This window comes from Bos grunniens, chromosome 13 (assembly GCF_055505025.1).
Source record: "Bos grunniens cultivar Pamir isolate PY7600 chromosome 13, Bosgru_T2T1.0, whole genome shotgun sequence".
Lineage (NCBI taxonomy): Eukaryota > Metazoa > Chordata > Mammalia > Artiodactyla > Bovidae > Bos > Bos grunniens.
In genome coordinates, this window is record NC_141177.1 from 8,952,045 (window position 1) to 8,970,334 (window position 18,290).

At 40.7% G+C, this 18,290-nt stretch overlaps 1 protein-coding gene and 1 pseudogene across 1 annotated transcript; both read right to left on the bottom strand.

Moving 5' to 3' along the window:
* Positions 1-2,089: 2,089 nt before the first annotated feature.
* Positions 2,090-2,936, bottom strand: LOC147360123 (large ribosomal subunit protein eL18 pseudogene; annotated as a pseudogene).
* Positions 2,937-6,818: 3,882 nt separating this feature from the next.
* SPINT4 (serine peptidase inhibitor, Kunitz type 4) lies at positions 6,819-10,632 on the bottom strand. The gene is made up of 3 exons (XM_086331609.1): positions 10,521-10,632; positions 7,746-7,920; positions 6,819-6,846 (listed from the first exon to the last, which is right to left on the bottom strand). The coding sequence occupies exons 1-3, from the start codon at positions 10,630-10,632 to the stop codon at positions 6,819-6,821; spliced, it is 315 nt and encodes a 104-aa protein (XP_086187735.1).
* Between the last annotated feature and the right edge of the window lie 7,658 nt (positions 10,633-18,290).

Genomic DNA, 18,290 nt, shown 5'->3' on the forward strand with positions numbered 1-18,290 from the left:
GACACATAATTGTTGCTCAAGAGTAACTTATGGGATAAAATGAACCCATAATGTGAGACCATTCATATTCATTAGAGATCATCAATATGGAAGAGATTCCTAATAGTCAGATGGACCAGATATGTCACTTTGTAAATAGCATGATCCCCTTGCTTGAGTAGCCCATCACTTGGTTAATAGACTCACAATAATCACAGCTGTAAGTTTAGATGTAGAAGCTTTGTTGTTCAGTTGCTGAGTTGTGTCCTGCTCTGCGACACCATGAACTACAGCACACCAGGTTCCTCTGTCCTTCACTATCTTCTGGAGTTTGCTCAAATTCATGGCCATTGAATCAGTGATGCTATCTAACCATCTCATTCTCTGCTGCCCCCTTCTCCTTTTGCCTTCAATCTTTCCCACCATCAGGGTCTTTTTCAGTGAACAGATATAGAAGCTATGCATAACTTTAACCAAAGAGACATCCAACTTCCCTGTGTCCCATTTGCTATGATATTAATTTCTTATGATTCTACAATAGGATCAAATACTAGGTCATTTTGGGACATAAGCATACTGCTATAATGAACTTAGATTTTTTTATTATGGTAAAACACACATATCATAAAATTTACCATTTTAACCACTTTTAAGTGTACAGTTTTGTGAATTAAGTGCCCTCATGTTGCTGTGCAATTATCATTACTATCCATCTCCAAAACTGTTTCATCATCCTGTTAGATTTGATTTTTTTTGTCCATTATATTTTTGTCAAAACCAACCTTAATGGACTTAATAAAAGCTTTATGGTTTTCCTAGTAAGCAGTATTATATTGTTCCTGACTATTTTAGGAATTTATATCCTAATGCAAGAAGTAATAAAATATAATAAGTCCTGTTAATTTATTTACTTTATGTTTTCCCATCTCTAGAGGCATCTTGTCTTCTCAAAAATTCCTCCTACTCTTTGTTCCCCTAACTTACGGAATTTATTTTTTAGTCTGTTAAACCCGTCACTTTCTCAACCATCATGTTTTTACAGATGGTATTGTCTCTGCCTGTTTTTCTATTATCTCATCGTTCCTCTGCCTCATCCATTAGGTTTTGGCTAAGTTGTGATTTCTTCTGTTAACCTTTCCATGGCTTCCCTGATCAGGGCAAGCTCTCTTTTCTATAATTTTATAGCAATATGTACCTGTCATTGGTAACACTTATAAAAGCTGTACTTTTATTTATGTTGTATTTATTTATATACTACTTGATTATGTTATACTATTATAACTATAGTTATAATACTATAATATACCATAACACTATAGTTAGTAGTATGATTAATATTACTAATTATTTGATTCAATCTCATCTACTAGAATGGAACTTTGAGAAATGATGATGGTTTCACTATCTGAAAGTCTTTGCAACTGAGGATATATTTCCTTGTTTTTTTTATCAGCCTTAGAACATGGAGGAATTCCTTCCAGACATGCTGATTGTTATGATTTAATCTCTGATGGGCTATGTATGTCCTAGGTTTAGAGGAAAAGAGAATGGGTAGAGAGACACAGAAGACTCAGATGACATGGTCTCATCACTCATGAACTCAAAAGTTGGCTAAGAGAAGAAAATCTGTTTATTTATAAGGGATATGTATCTTGTTCATCTTGCAGTTTATGGTACTTTTTGGGTATTTATATTCATATCTTTCACCAAATTTTGTAAGTTTTCTGTCATATTTCTTCAAAAACTCTTCCTTTTCTCTCTCACTTCTCCTTCTGGGACTCCCACAATGAGTATTTTGATATATTTTTATGATATATCACAGGTATTTTTTTGTTTCTGTTCTTCAGACTTGAGAATTTCTATCATCATTCAAGTTCACTGCTTTTTTATTCTGCCTGTTTAAATTTGCCTTTGAATCCCTCTAATGGTTTTTTCATTTTGGTTATTGTATTTTTCAGTTCCAGAATTTCTTTTCTGTTTGTTTTTAGTTTTAAAAAAATCTCTGTATGGATATTTCCATCTTATTCATTCATTGTATTGACTTTCTTCAAGTTAGTTCCTTGAACATTTTTTTTTTCATCCAAAATCTTTTTAATAACAAGGTAGACTCTCAGGTTAGTTTTCGCAGCCACGGCAGAGCGGCTCGTTGGCCTCTGGTACACTCCAACTTCCGGCCCTTGGAGCGGACATAGGGTTTGAGGTAGCTATGCGGGGTTACTGGGGCCTTGCCGAAATGCCTTGTACACCTCTCGCCCCTTGTCAGGACCAGAGAGGAGGACAGTGCCACAGCCCTTGGGAGAGGCCAGGGCCAGCTGGTCAAAGGTGAGGATCTTGCCCCCTGCCTTGAGGATGCGACTCTGGGCGCGGCCGCTCACTCGCAGAGCACGCAAGCTTCAGTTTGGGCACCTCCTGGACACGAACCTGATGCGAAGAGCTGACTAATTGAAAAGACTCTGATGCTGGGAAAGACTGAGGGTGAGGGCAGGAGGAGAAGGGGACGACAGAGGATCAGATGGTTGGACGGCATCACCGACTCAATGGACATGGGTTTGGGTGGACTGAGGGAGTTGGTGATGGACAGGGAGGCCTGGTGTGCTGCAGTTCATGGGGTCGCAAAGAGTCGGACATGACTGAGTGACTGAACTGAATTGAACTGAACATGAACACCATCAGTTACAGCCCCCACAACCACAGCTGTTTTGCCTTCCCGGCCAAGAAGCTTCATCTTCCGGATCATCCAGGAAAGGGACCGTGGTGGCCAGTTGGTGCAGCTCATGAACAATCTCTTCAGGATAACCTAATTGAAGGTGGAGTTGGTTCCTCTGGCCAGGAACCTGTATGGTTTGACCAACAGCCCCAGGTAAATGTCCTGGCTCTTGGGCTCCTTGTGTGGAACCTTTCTGTTCTTGTGGTAAATGTCAACTCCCATGATGGCGCCTCCTCCTTAGCCAGGTCTGGAAAGCTCTTTAAGCATCTTTAAGACAGTTGTCTTAAAACTTTTTCTCTAGCAGATCTTCCATCAGATCTTCTTCAGGGACAATTATTATTGATTTATTAAAAAAGCTTTCATATTTCTTTGTATGCCTTGTGACTTTTTTCTTTTTTTAAAAAAATCGGACATTTGAATCTAATAATGTGGTAACTCTGGAAATCCATTTCTCCCCCTTCCCTAGGGAGTGATTTTATTTTATTACTGTTTTTGTGAGTGCTGTTTTGTTTTTGTTTGTTTTTTATTGCTTTAGTCTGTCCGTATGTTGAGGATCAGTCTGAAATGAAAACTTAACGATATTTTCACATTTTTTTCTGAGCCCTTTCTAGGACATGCATTCTCACTTTCTAATTTTTCCTGTATACGTAGTTATTTTTTAAATGTCTGGCTCCCAGAAAGAGAAAAATGAAGTGTAGGGAAATGGGCACTGGCCCTGGAAGTCACTTTGACCAGAGGGGGAAGGGCTTGTAACAATGAAAGGAGGTGCTTCTTTGTGAGATCAGAATGGGCAATCAGCAGGCAGAGCATAGATCCCTGATATTTGGAGAACAGAATTCTTTTTGCCCAAGTTGGCTGCCACAGCTATGTTTAAACTTCTCCAGGAACATGTGCACAGTTGTCTGTCACGTGGCTGGGGGTGGAGAATACAGAGCTGCTACTCCTCTAAGAGCTGAAATTGAAATTAATTACAACAATTATCCTCCCCTGTTTTTTGCCCTGCTTTATTTAGTACTCCAATGCCAAACTTGCCTGTTATTCCAGGTATCTCTTGATTTTCTGTTTTTGCATTCCAGTCCTCTGTGATGAGAAAAACATCTTTTTTTGGTGTTAGTTCTAGAAAGACTTGGAGTTCTTCACAGAACCATTCGACTTCAGCTTCTTTGGCATTAGTGGTTGGGGCATAGACTTGGATTACTGTGAGGCTGAATGGTTTGTCTTGGAAACAAACCGAGATCATTCTGTCTTTTTTGAGACTGCACCCAAATACTGCATTTCAGACTCTTTTGTTGACTATGAAGGCTACTTCATTTCTTCTAAAAGGGAAGAAATATCTACTACCCACAGTAGGAGATATAATGGTCATCTGAATTAAATTCACCCATTCATGTCCATTTTAGTTCACTAATTTCTAAAATGTCGATATTCGCTCTTGCCATCTTCTACTTGACTACATCCAATTTGCCTTGATTCATGGACCTAACATCCCAAGTTCCTATGCAATATTGTTCTTTACAACATTGGACTTTACTTTCACCACCAGACACATCCACAGCTGGATGTTTTTTCCACTTGGTTCAGCCTCCACATGGAACAGAAAATTGGTTCAAAATTGAGAGAGGAGTACAAAATTGAGAAAGGCTGTATATTGTCACCCTGCTTATTTAACTTATATGCAGAGTACATCATATGAAATGCTGGACTGGATGAATCACATGCTGGAATCAAGATTGCCGGGAGAAATATCAATAACCTCAGATATGCAGATGACACCACCCTTATGGCAGAAAGTGAAGAGGAACTAAAAAGCCTCTTGATGAAGGTGAAAGACGAGAGTGAAAAAGCTGGCTTAAAACTCAACATTCAAAACACTAAGATCATGGCTTCTGGTCTCATCACTACATGGAAAATAGATGGGGAAAAAGTAGAAATGGTGACAGATATTCTTTTCTTGGGCTCCAAAATCACTTTGGATGGTGACTGCAGCCATGAAATTAAAAGACACTTGCTCCTGGAAGATAAACTTTGACAAACCCAGACAGTGTATTAAAAAGCAGAGACATCACTTTGCCGACAAAAGTCCGTCTAGTCAAAGCTATAGTTTTTCCAGTAGTCATGTACAGATGTGACAGTTGGACCTTTGGTGCATATAGGAAGAAGACAAAACAATAAACTCTGTGTCTGGTTAGTCCAGTTGCACCAGTTTTTTATTTTATTTGTTTATTTATGGCTGCACTTGTTCTTCGTTGCTGCACGAGGGCTTTCTCTAGTTGCGGTGCATGGGCCTCTCACTGCAGTGATTTCTCTTGTTGTGGAACATTAGCTCTAAGGTGCATGGGCTCAGTAGTTGTGGCAACATGGGCTTCGTTGCTCCCCAGCATGTGAGCTCTTCCTGGACCAGGGATCTGAACTTGTGTCCTTTGCATTGGCAGGCAGATTCTTAACCACTGGACCACCGGGGAAGTCCATTGCACTTGTTTTTATACACACCTTACTTTAGCTGGGTGCTAGGGCCACACATGTTATCTCAGTTGCCCTTGTTGTATCTTGGGGCTGTTACTGCTTTGCCAAGGAAGACAAGGGAAACACTGACAGACCCAGATTTTTGTATTGAGGAGAATAACACAAGTTAAAAGCCGTCATCCAAGTCATTCTTTCACTTTTGGTGCCCAACTGTCATGGGCATCAAAATATCCTTTCCTCCCTAAGGTATAACTGCCCTCTTTCCTCAAAGGATTCTTAGTCTTGAGTTTGGTTATTAATATTTACACACTTTTTTCCCCCACTTCTCTGGCTTTTCCAGGAGTTGACTGGAAGAGGAAGCAAACAGTCTATGGGAATATGTTATGCATTTTTGTACCCAACAAACCTACTCTGGGACACCCAGTTTCATGTCTCACAATAGGAAAATGTCAGAACTTTCATTTATGTGGACCAGTCAGATTAGCCCAGTGCCTGTATTTCAGGCCCCATAGCATGTCTCCTATAGCTGATGGGGTTCAAGAATGATTTGCAATTCTAGAATCTTTACCAAAGTTGAAATGTACATATATTCAGAGTAAACCCTGTCTGGACGAGAGTCTCTTCTTGAAGTAATCAGAATTTTTGCAGAAAACTGTCTCAGTTTAGGGAACTTGTTTTCTTATTCTTAAGACTGAGCAGAGACCAAACTTGCACGTCTAGCAACAAGATTTCACTGGCTGGTTCATAAGGCCCCTGACATTGGCCCTAGCAACTGGTGGTGCAGGATGGGATGGGAATCTGTCAATAAGATGGACAGGGAAGGGGTTCAGGGAAGGGATGCCTGAAGAAATTCAGAAATGAGATGGCTAAGCTGAGTGTCCTGCAGCTGGGAAGATCATGGTCATGTGGAACCTTGTAGCACTGTGTTCAGAAGACTTGGCAAACAGTGTCAGGATGGTCACTCTCTTGGGAGCTAAAGCATACTCACTGAACTGAAGCTGAGAGTTCTTTTCTCAGGGCTGAGAATAGCCAAGTCAAATGTCAGTGATTGAGGCACTGAAAAATGTCCAAGTATTCAATAACCGTGATAAATAGAGATGATATCAGGAAGATAGCTAAACAAATAGTTAACTATTAGTCCCAATAGTTAAACAAATTGGGACTCCTGCCTTGGTGAACATGAATTGGAAGACACTGTGAAGAAAAATTTGTTATGAGTGCAAGAACATTTCATTTGAGTTTAAGGGTCACTGCTTGGTTTGATTTCAAGGACAAAGAGTAGTGTAGATTTGGTACTTTGGTTCTACTAACTACTCAACCTGAGAGGCGAAGTGATATAAACCTATCTAGATTTGGCTCATCACATCTCTAACAGTGTAAGCATTGACTATATGCATGAGGAATGGTTCAGGAGGGAGTGGGGAGTAATGGATTAGGACCAGCTCACATTCCAGCTCTGGATAAAGTGGTGGGAGGTGGGTTGGGAATTGCAGAGAGGAAGAAGGGCTCACACATAAAATTTTTTCATTTTAATGATCATACAGTTATTTCTCAGGAAACACAACACTAACATTAGGAAAATAGTAAAAGGATGCACATTTCAAAGATCTTAAAACTGGTCTGATTTTCCCCACAGCTGTTCTTCAGTGTGCTTGTGCTAAGAAGCTTCTTAGCTGATGGGAGTTTCCCCAGATGGTCTGTTTAAGCAAAACAAACAAAGAAACAAAAGAAACAGGTTATAGGTTTTGTAAAGTCCCCCTGGACTATGTTAAGTCATTTTTATCTCAGGGAAAGCCCAGAGGATGGCATCTCTTTCAGTGTCCCTCTACTTCCCTTGATTAAACTCTCATTCTTCATTAATCTCTCTTTCATTTCCTCAAAACTTAGTTATTGTCTTCTATGTGCCAGGCGCTACAAAGAGTCACTAGGGATATTAAGTAAATAAATAAAACACATTTTCTGCTTTTGAACTATTCCCAAGGCCATGTTCCATCCCACTTTCCTAGAGATCACCCACACCATAGCCCTGTTACCTCTGTGGACCGCCTTCTAGTTTTATGACTGGGAAATGGTGAGGTGTGGGCTGGGAGCTTAGCGCTATAAAACAGCATGTTGTTATGGGAAGTTCACAGGTCTCGGAGTTCAAGGTTTGGGTCTGGGTGATCTTGTGCATGTAAGATGATCCGGCCCTGGATGACCAGATTTGGTCAGAAACCTTGCCATGCCATTTATTAATGTGATCTTGGACCAGTTAGTTACCAATATTGGACTTTGTTTCCTCATCTGCCATATAAAAATCATGATACACACCTATCTTAGGGTGATTTTAATTTTAAATTCTATCAATATATGTAATTAACTTAGTGTAGTACCCAGCACATGCTAACTGTCCAATAAATGATGGCTATAATTTTCTCTCTAGACTTTTGATTTCCTAACTGCAAATTGACAAGTGATATGAGATCCAACCCAACTATTAAATGTTTTGATTATGACAATCATCCCACCTCCCCTCCCCAGCCAGGATTTGTCCTGGGATCTCAGAGCCTCTCCTTTCCACTCCCCCAATAACCAAGAATAACATTAAATTTCTTACTTTATGTATTTTTTCTCACAGGTCATTTGACATTCTATTTTAAGCCTGTAGTTGTTAAGATTGCCATCACAGCCAGTGTAGACAAAACTTTCACATAATCCAGAGGTAATGTTGTAGAAATATCTGAACTGAATGTCATAGCAGCTGCCAAAATTGAGCGGCATCTTGCAGCGATCTGCGTGAGAGGTTCACATTGAATTAGGGGGAATTAAAGAGCTTATCTTCACAGGCCTTTACACATTTGTCACGGCAGTCTGGAAATACCCCTATTCAAGGTCACTGAAAGGCATTTGTTTTTCTCTTGGAATTAAGATCCCCTGGCAAGGTTGCCCTTGGGCATGCAAATTGATTAAAACTCCAGTTTCTGGTCTTCAGCAGTGATTTGGAGAGATGGTGAGCCATGAAAAAGGGGGTTCTGTCAGTGGTGGTGGGGACTTAGTCACCAAGTCTGTCTGACTCTTTGCAACCTCGTGGACTGTAGCCTGCTAGGCTCCTCTGTCCATGAGATTTATCAGTCAAGAATACTGGAGTGGGTTGCCATTTCCTTCTCCACGGGGCCTTCCCAACTCAGGGATCGAACCCGTGTCTCCTGCTTGGCAGGTGGATTCTATACCACTGAACCTCCTGTGAAACCCTTTACCAGTATCTTGTGCAAAGTAATGACATTCACCTTTCATATCTTACGTTATATGAAAGCACAATCTCCTTCTCATCTTTCTCGCCTCTTAACTGCCTGGACAGGACATTCAATGCTTACCTTCCAGTTTTCATAGACCCACTATACTAACCATGTCCCCACTTTAAGTTAACTGTGCCTGCTGCTCAAAACAGGGTACATACCAAGATGCATAACCTTGGAGGTAATACTCTTTCACCTTCACACCCTGTCATCTCTCCCCTTGTCCCCTTCCCAGAGGCAAACCTTCTGTTCTTAGTGATAAGAATAACCCTTATGGCCACAGCAGGGGAAGGAGAGGGTGGGATGAATTGAGAGAGTAGCATTGAAATATATACATTACCATAGGTAAAACAGATAGCCAATGGGAAGTTGCTGTACAGCACAGGGAGCTCAGCTAGGTGCTCTGTGACAAACTAGACGGGTGGGATGGGGTAGGAGGTGAGAGGGAGGTTCAAGAGGGAGGGGACATATGTATACTATGGCTCATTCATGGTGATATGAGGCAAAAACCAACACAACATTGTAAAGCAATTATCCTCCAATTAGAAATAAATAAATTTAATATAAAAATACCAAAAAAAAAAAAAATCACATAGTAAGTGGTCCAAACAGCTACAACACGGTTATACTGGCAACCCAGAGATTGTTGTTCATCCTATTCAAGCAGCCAGACTGGGATTTATTCCTTGGTAAAAGTAGCTATTTAAATACAGTGACATGCACAAGCTTATTTTATACATACATCCTCTGATACAGGCATTCTTCTGATCCACACTTTATACAAGTGAAACTGAAGCTAAGGGATGGTATGGGATTCAGTGACTTGGACTAGTTTGTTAAATGACAAGGCTGGAATTTGGGGTGTCTGACTTACAGTGTAGACTGTGTTACTTTTTCCCTATGTTCTGGAAGCACTTGAGCCTGTATATAGTACCTGTGAAAGAAAACTTCATTGTCTTTTGCATCTACATTGTAAGTTTCTCTAAACAGTAACCATGTGTTCCAGTGTTCTCTCCTTCCCCAGAGCCTGTGCTAGTGCTAAGTCGCTCCAGTCATGTCCAACTCTTTGTTTCCCCATGAATTGTAGCCTGCCAGGCTCCTTTGTACATGGAATTCTCCAGGCCAGAATACTAGGGTGGGTAGCCTTTCCCTTCTCCAGGGGATCTTCCCAACCCAGGGATTGAACCCAAGTCTCCTGCATTGCAGGCGGATTCTTTACCATCTGAGCCACCAGGGAAGCCTGGTTTGATTCCTGGTGCAATGCAGGAGACCCTGGTTCGATTCCTGGGTTGGGAAGTTCTCCTGGAGAAGGGATAGGCTACCCACTCCAGTATTCTTGGGCTTCCCTAGTGGCTCAGATGATAAATAATCCGCCTGCAAGGCAGAAGACCTGGGTTTGATCCCTGGGTTGGGAAAATCCCCTGGAGGAGGGCATGGCAACCCATTCCAGTATTCTTGCCTGGAGAATCCGATGGACAGAGGAGCCTGGCAAGCTATAGTCCATGGGATTGCAAAGAGTGGGACATGACTGAGCAACTAAGCACAGCACAGATAGCTGATTAACAGTGTTATGATAGTTTCAGGTGAACAGGGAAGGAACTCAGCCATAATATACATGTATCCATTCTCCCCCAAACTCCCCTCCCATCTAGGCTGCCACATAACATTGAGCAGAGTTCCCTGTGCTGTACAGTAGGTCCTTATTGGTCATCCATTTTAAATATAGCAGTGTGGACATGTCTATCCCAAACTCCCCAACTATCCCTTCCTCCAATTCTTCCCCCCATGTCCTTGAATGGTCTGGAATTTTTGAAATTTACAGTGAAACCCGTAATTCAGAATACTTCTAGTCCTTTGCATGGCCTACAAAAGAGAATCCCATTTGGAAAGGACTTATTTGTATCACAGTTTGTTTTTTCTCATCAAACATCCACAGGATGCCTAGAATATATGCCCCAAGTCAAGGCAGTCAGCGTTTATGGGTATTGATACTAAAGGAGGACCTTCTTGGACCATCTGCATATCAAATTTTTTCTAATTCTTTCTTCCTCATTCAAAATTGGTCCTTGGATTTATTTTCTGCTTCAATTTCATACCTTTGAATTTTTTACATATCATGTCAGTAATCTGAGTCATACCACCCATTAATGGAGTAGTCAGCAAGGAGGTGAAGAGCCCCAGAAGAAATCCCAGCTCGATCAATTTCATGGTGTAGCCAGTAGCAAGTAGGAGAGTTTTGGTATCAACTGATGTTATATTCTGGGCCTGATGCTTGAGAGGGCTGGGCCCACTTACCCCAAGGGCCAGGACTGGGCATTTCCTAGTGATGAGTTGGACAGTGAGTGCTTGGGTATCCAGCCATGAAGCTGAAGGTTCCAAGCTGATTTAGACCCCTGATAGTGAGTCACAAGTTTATCTAGAATGCAGGGCTTCTATGTATGTTTAACCATGGAGGGTAGAAGCATCAGAGCATTGAATTAAAAAAAGATTGCTTCCTTTCCTCAACTTAACCTTCTATAGCAAAGAACAGACATTCTGGTGCAACAGAAAGAATATAATAAATACAATAGTAATGATAGTAGCTGTATTATCAGGTTACTCAAGATGGCTGTTCTATTGTTCTCTGTACATCCCCTATTTGACCAGTGCTGCTTCTCCTACTCACATGACTGACCTTCCTATGTACTTGCCTCAGGATTCAGCTAGTGATTGTTGCCAAAGGGGTGGTGAGAGGTATGCCCTGTTACTAGTTTCCCTGGTGACTGATGAGCCAACCTGATGTCAAGTTCCCCTTTAACTACTGATCTCTGCCCCCTCAATCTTGCTGGCCTCCAGAATGAGGTCTGCTGCCATGTCCTGCCCACTGTCTGCTGCATGCAGTGGGGTGTCCTACAGATTCTCCCATCCATTAAACCTTTGATGTCTCTGTTGATGACTTTGGGCTCTTTTTTTGTCTTGAAGCTGGACAAGTACAAGCCTTGCAGGCCTGCTGGGTGCTACCCAACAGTAGCTAAACCCTATAGCATTTTCTTCATGAAAAGCACTGTTTAAATGAAACCTTATAACTAAGTCTATATCTACATCTATTTCTATCTCACTAAATAATCATATGCACCCCATGAATTAGGTGCACTTGTGATCATCATTTACAGATGGAGAAACAGGCTGAGGTTAAATTATATGTACAAAGTCACACATCCATTATGTTGTGAACACAAGATTTGAACTCACAACACTCTGTTACCTAAGAATGTGGGACATATTGGTTCTGTTTTCTTGTAAGACTTTTGAAATTTTGACTTCTGCATTTGCACCTCTAAGCCACCTGTTGTTCAGTTGCTAAGTTGTGTCTGACTCTTTGCGATCCCCTGAGCTGCAGCATAGAAGGCTTCCTGTCCTTCACTATCTCCCTGAGTTTGCTCAAACTCATGTCCATTAAATCAGTGATGCCATCCAGCCATCTCATCCTCTGTCGTCCCCTTCTCCTCCTGCCCTCAACTGTTTCCAGCATCAGGGTCTTTCCCAATGAGTCAGCCCTTCGAATCAGGTGGCCAAAGTATTGGAGCTTCAGCTTCATCATCAATCCTGCCAATGAATATTCAGCGTTGATTTCCTTTAGGATTGACTGGTTTGATTTCCTTGCTGTCCAATGCACTCTCAAGAGTCTTCTTCATCACCACAGTTCGAAAGCAAAAATTCTTTAGTGCTCAACCTTCTTTATGGCCCAACTCTCACATCCATATGTGACTACTGAAAAAACCATAGCTTTGACTATGTTTGACCTTTGTTGGCAAAATTACCCTGTCTAAATTTGTAATAGTTTTCTTCCAAGGAGCGAGCGTCTTTTGATTTTGTGGCTGCAGTCACAGTCCACAGTGATTTTGGAACCTAAGAAAATAAAATCTGTCATTGTTTCCACTTTTTCTCCACCTATTTGCCATGACCTTGGACATGGGTTATCTCCTCTTGGCTGCTTGCTGCTCCAGTGCCACACAAAGGCTAATAGTTTTGCCAAGAGAATGCACTGGTCATAGCAAACATGCTCTTCCAACAACACGAGAGAAGACTCTACACATGGACATCACCAGATGGTCAACACCGAAATCAGACTGACTATATTCTTTGCAGCCAAAGATGGAGAAGCTCTATACAATCAGCAAAAACAAGACCGGGAGCTGACTGTGGCTCAGATCATGAACTCCTTATTGCCAAAATCAGATTGAAATTGAACAAAGTAGGGAAAACCACTAGACCATTCAGGTATGACATAAATCAAATTCCTTACGATTATACAGTGGAAGTGAGAATAGACTTAAGGGACTAGATTTGATAGACAGAGTGCCTGATGAACTATGGATGGAGGTTCATGACATTGTGCAGGAGACAGGGATCAAGACCATCCCCAAGAAAAAGAAATGCATAAAAGCAAAATGGCTGTCTGAGGAGGCCTTACAAAGAGCTGTGAAAAGAAGAGAAACAAAAAGCAAAGAGAAAAGGAAAGATATACCCATTTGAATGCAGAGTTCCAAAGAATAGCAAGGAGAGATAAGAAAGACTTCCTCAGTGAACAATGCAAAGAAATAGAGGAAAACAATAGAATGGGAAAGACTAGAGATCTCTTCAAAAAAATTAGAGATACCAAGGGAACATTTCATGCAAAGATGGGCTCAGTAAAGGACCAAAATGGTATGGACCTAACAGAAGCAGAAGATATTAAGAAGAGGTGGCAAGAATACACAGAAGAACTGTACAAAAAAGATCTTCATGACCCAGATAATCATGATGGTGTGATCACTCACCTAGAGTCAGACATTCACATCCTGGAATGTGAAGTCAAGTGGGCCTAGGAAGCATCACTACAAACAAAACTAGAGGAGGTGATGGAATTCCAGTTGAGCTACTTCAAATCCTAAAAGACAATGCTGTGAAAGTGCTGCACTCAATATGCCAGCAAATTTGGAAAACTCAGCAGTGTCCACAGGACTGTAAAAGGTCAGTTTTCATTCCAATCCCAAAGAAAGGCAATGTCAAAGAATGCTCAAACTACTGCACAATTGTACTCATCTCACATGCTAGTAAAGTAATGCTCAAAATTCTTCAAGCCAGGCTTCAGCAGTACGTGAGCTGTGAATTTCCAGATGTTCAAGCTGGTTTTAGAAAAGACAGAGGAACCAGAGATCAAATTGCCAACATCTGTTGGGTCATCAAAAAAGCAAGAGAGTTCCAGAAAAACATCTATTTCTGCTTTATTGACTATGCCAAAGCCTTTGACTGTGTGGATCACAAGAAACTGTGGAAAATTCTGAAAGAGATGGGAATACCAGACCACCTGACCTGCTTCTTGAGAAATCTGTATGCAGGTCAGGAAGCAACAGTTAGAACTGGACATGGAAGAACAAACTGGTTCCAAATAGGAAAAGAAGTACATCAAGGCTGTATACTGTCATCCTGCTTATTTAACTTATATGCAGAGTACATCATGAGAAACACTGGGCTGGATGAAGCACAAGCTGGGAACAAGATTGCTGGGAGAAATATCAATAACTTCAGATATGCAGATGATACCACCCTTATGGCAGAAAGTGAAGAAGAGCTGAAGAGCCTCTTGATGAAAGTGAAAGTGGAGAGTGAAAAAGTTGGCTTAAAGCTCAACATACAGAAAACTAAGATCATGGAATCCATGGCAAATAGATGGGGAAGCAGTGGAAGACTTCATTTTTGGGGGCTGTAAAATCACTGCAGGTGGTGACTGCAGTCATCAAATTAAAAGATGCTTACTCCTTGGAAGGAAAGTTATGACCAACCTAGACAGCATATTAAAAAGCATAGATGTTAACTTTGCCAACAAAGGTCTGTCTAGTCAAGGCTATGGTTTTTCCGGGGGTCATGTATGAATGTGAGAGTTGGACTAGAAAGAAAGCTGAGGGCCGAAGAATTGATGCTTTTGAACTGTGGTGTTGGAGAAGACTCTTGAGAGTCCCTTGGACTGCAAGGAGATCCAAACTGTCCATCCTAAAGAAAATCAGTCCTGAGTGTTCATTGGAAGGACTGATGTTGAAGCTGAAACTTCAGTACTTCGGCTATCTGATGCAAAGAGCTGACTCATTTGAAAAGAGCTTGATACTGGGAAAGATTGAGGGCAGGAGGAGAAGGGGATGACAGAGGATGAGATGGCTGGATGGCATCACTGACTCTATGGACATGAGTTTGTGTAAGCTCCGGAAGTTGGTGATGGATAGGGAGGCCTGGCGTGCTGTGGTCCATGGGGTCGCAAAGAGTCAGACACAACTGAGTGACTGAACTGAACTGAACTGATTTGCCATTAAATGATAGGGCTGGATGCCATGATCTTCATTTTACCTGAAGTTGATTATTTTTGGTAAAGTGTAAAGTAAAGGTACGATTTCATTTTTTCAATGCTTCTAGACCCATTTATTGGTGAGTTCCTCTTTTATCCAGCTCCTGAACTATTTATTTTACTCTGCTGTACATTTCTACTCCAAAATCACTCTTAATTACTTGCATTTTGTATTATTTTAGGGTTTTGCATTTTCATATACATTTTATTCCATTTTATTTATTTATCTTGGATTAGAGAAAGGTTTATTGTGGGGCCAAAGAAGGATAACTGGTAGCTCATTCTAAAAAACCCCAAGCTCCCCAAAGGTTCTGAGGAGAGGAGAAGTTTTCATGAGCAAAATCTGTGGTGAGAGCTGTAGGGTATGTGACTTTCTTCTGACTGGTTGGTGGTGAGGTTAAGTGGGTTGTCCTCCAGGAATCTTGTGCTTATCCTAAAGTTACCATCATCTGCCTGAGTGTAGGCCTTAGTTCCTAAAGAAGAACTCAAACATATTGTTTATATTCCTCAAGGAGGATCCAGGACTCTGCCCCAAGTCTGCACTATTTTTCCTTGACTGCTGCTCCATTGTTTCCGCTTCCCTTCTCTTCCCCAATTAGCACGTGCTTGAATCTGTTCATATACATTTAATTTTAATTTTTTAATTTTTGATTGCACTGAGTCTTTGTTGCTGGGCATGGGCTTTCTATCGTTGTGGTAAGTGGGGGCTACTCTTCATTGCAGTGGCTTCTCTTGTTGCAGAGCACAGGCTGCAGTTGCAAGGGCTTTAGTACTTGCAGCATATGGGCTCAGTAGTTGTGGTTCATGGGCTTTAGAGCATGGGTTTAGTAGTTTCAGCACACAGGTTTCAGCTGCTTTTGTGGCATGTGGAATCTTCCAGGACCAGAATGTGTTCCCTGCATTGGCAGGTGGTTTTACTCATATACATTTTAGAGTCTGTTAAGTACTTCAGAAGACTCATCTTGGATATTGGTTTGAATTGCATTGGATTTACAGACCAGTTTGAAGAGAATGATATCCTTACAATATAGTCTTCGGTATACAGTTCATCTATACAGGTTTTCATTATTACCTGCCAAGAGCGGTTTATGGTATTTACCATACAGGTCTTGCAGTCTTAATTATATTTTTAATATTATTGTAAAAGTTGTCTTCAAATGATGCATTTTTTCTGTTTCCAATGTACAAAATGCTATTCATATTATGCATTCATCTTGTGTCCAGCATAAACATTTCCTTAATGAGTAGTATGTTGATGATCTTTCCATACACTTATGTCTTTCGTATACTTATGTCATATACTTACACTTATGTTCATTCTTATGTCTTCTTGGATGAATGCTAGTCAGGACTTTGTCCTTTTTAAAATCAGGTATTTTGGCTTTTCCTCCCTAATAAGTTGTACGATTTCCTTATATATTTTTAATATAAACTCTTTACCAGATATATGGTTTACAAGTATTTTTTCTCATTCCATAGGTTGCCTTTTCATTTTATTGCAGGGAAGAGCCAATTCTTACTCCATGTTGGATCTGTTTCTTTGACTTTAACCTTTGCTTTTGTTATTATATTCATACATAATGGCCTGCCTCAGGGAACCTAGCCCCTCTGCCTGACTATTAAACTAAAGTGCCTTTATTCAGCTCACAGAGAGACAATCTGAGCCAGCCCAGCTGTGAAAGGCTGCAGAAAAGAAGTATTAATACATCCTCTCCTATTTTGCAAGATAAATGGGCTTTTTACTTCCCTTCCTCCCTCCCTTCCTCTCTGTTTTATAAAAGAAACCAGCATCCAGATCAAGATAAGATGGTTATTTTGATATACTAGTCTGCTGACTTTCTGGATAAAGTCATATTCCTTGCCTTAACACCTCCTCTCTCAGTTAATTGTGGGGCCAATAGAGTGAGCTTGAAGTTGGTAACAATTTTGTTGATTGTTTCCTTTGTTGTGCAGAGCTTTTTAATATGGTGTAGTCCCACTTGTTTATTTTTGGTTTTGTTGCTTGTAATTTTGATGTTATATCCAAAATATTATTGCCAAAAACTAACATCAAGGAGGTTTCTTTTTATGTCTTCTTCTAGGAGTTTTACACTCTCAAGTTTGAGAAATCAAATATCTCCTGCCATATTGGTAAACAAGGATGTCACAGTAACCAGCAGTTGCAGCCACCATGGATGGTGAACTAGTGAACCCTGAAGGAACTCAGGTAGGAAAGAACACCTGCCATCTAGCAGCCATCAGACTGCAGCCACTCCCAACAGCAAGCCCTGAGGAAACTCATGTGTGAAAACACAGGATACTGGCCCCAGATAGGTGAAATGCATATCAAAGGAATGATTTTAATGAGCCCAGACTCTTGCATCTTCCCAAACATAGAAAAGCGAGAAATTCCTTAACTTGACATGTTTGGTTTCTTTAATTATCTGTGATCTTTTGGTGTTCCCAACTACCTGCCCTATGTTGCAGAACTTCTCCCCTCACCTCCTTGGAGAAGTTATTACTCAGAAATATCTGAAAAAAAAATTAAAACCTAGCTGAGAATTTGAATCTGAATTTGCAAAAATCTCTTCTGTTTGGTGTGGCAAAGCACATTCCTTCCTGGTAGATATATGGCTGTCCTTCAGTCTCATCAAAATAAGTTAAAAAAACAAAACAAAACTGGAGACCAATATCTTCTCCTGCTAGGGTTTAATTTCTTAAAATATCAAGGTAACAAGGTTTATTATACCAAATATTTGTACACTTTCTTTAAAAAATATTATTTATTTGGCTCAACTAAAGAATAAAAGATTCTTCATTATTTCATTGAAGCAGATGGGATCTCTTTCAGTTGCAGCATGCAAGATCTTCAGGTGTGGTATGTGGGATCTAGTTCCCTGACCATGGGTCAAACACCAGGCCCCCTATTTTGAGAGCATGGGAGCCCCAGCCATTGGTCCACCAGGGAAGTCTTGTATAATTTCAATGTGAAAAAAAATTACATATGCTATAATCAGTGAGATGGACCATAGAGAAAGAGGTGAGGGACTTGGCTGGCAATCCAGTGGTTAAGCCTCCATGCTCCAAGGAAGGGGGTGCAAATTTGATACCTGGTTGGGGTACTGAGATCCCACACACCTTTGGCCCAGCCCCGCCACCCCAAAAGAGTGAATGATATAAGCTAGTGCTCTAAACAAAGTTCTTCCCACAAATTTTTAATTCTTACAGTGTAATTTTTGTGTAAGTTTTACATTGAAGATGATTTCTCAGATGTAGTCATAAACCTTTCTATCAGATGAGTTTTTAGATCTGTAAACTGGATGAGGATTCATAGAAAGAAGTTATTTCCAAGTCTAAAGCCCAGGATGGGCTGGGTCAGGCCCTAGTTACCCGTTTGCAGCTTTCAGACTTCTTGGGTATTTCACTATATTCAATGTGAAATAAACAAACAACACAAAGAAAAACCCAACAGCTATAAAAAAAAGAATGAAATAATGCCATTTGTAGCAACATGGATGAACCTAGAGAT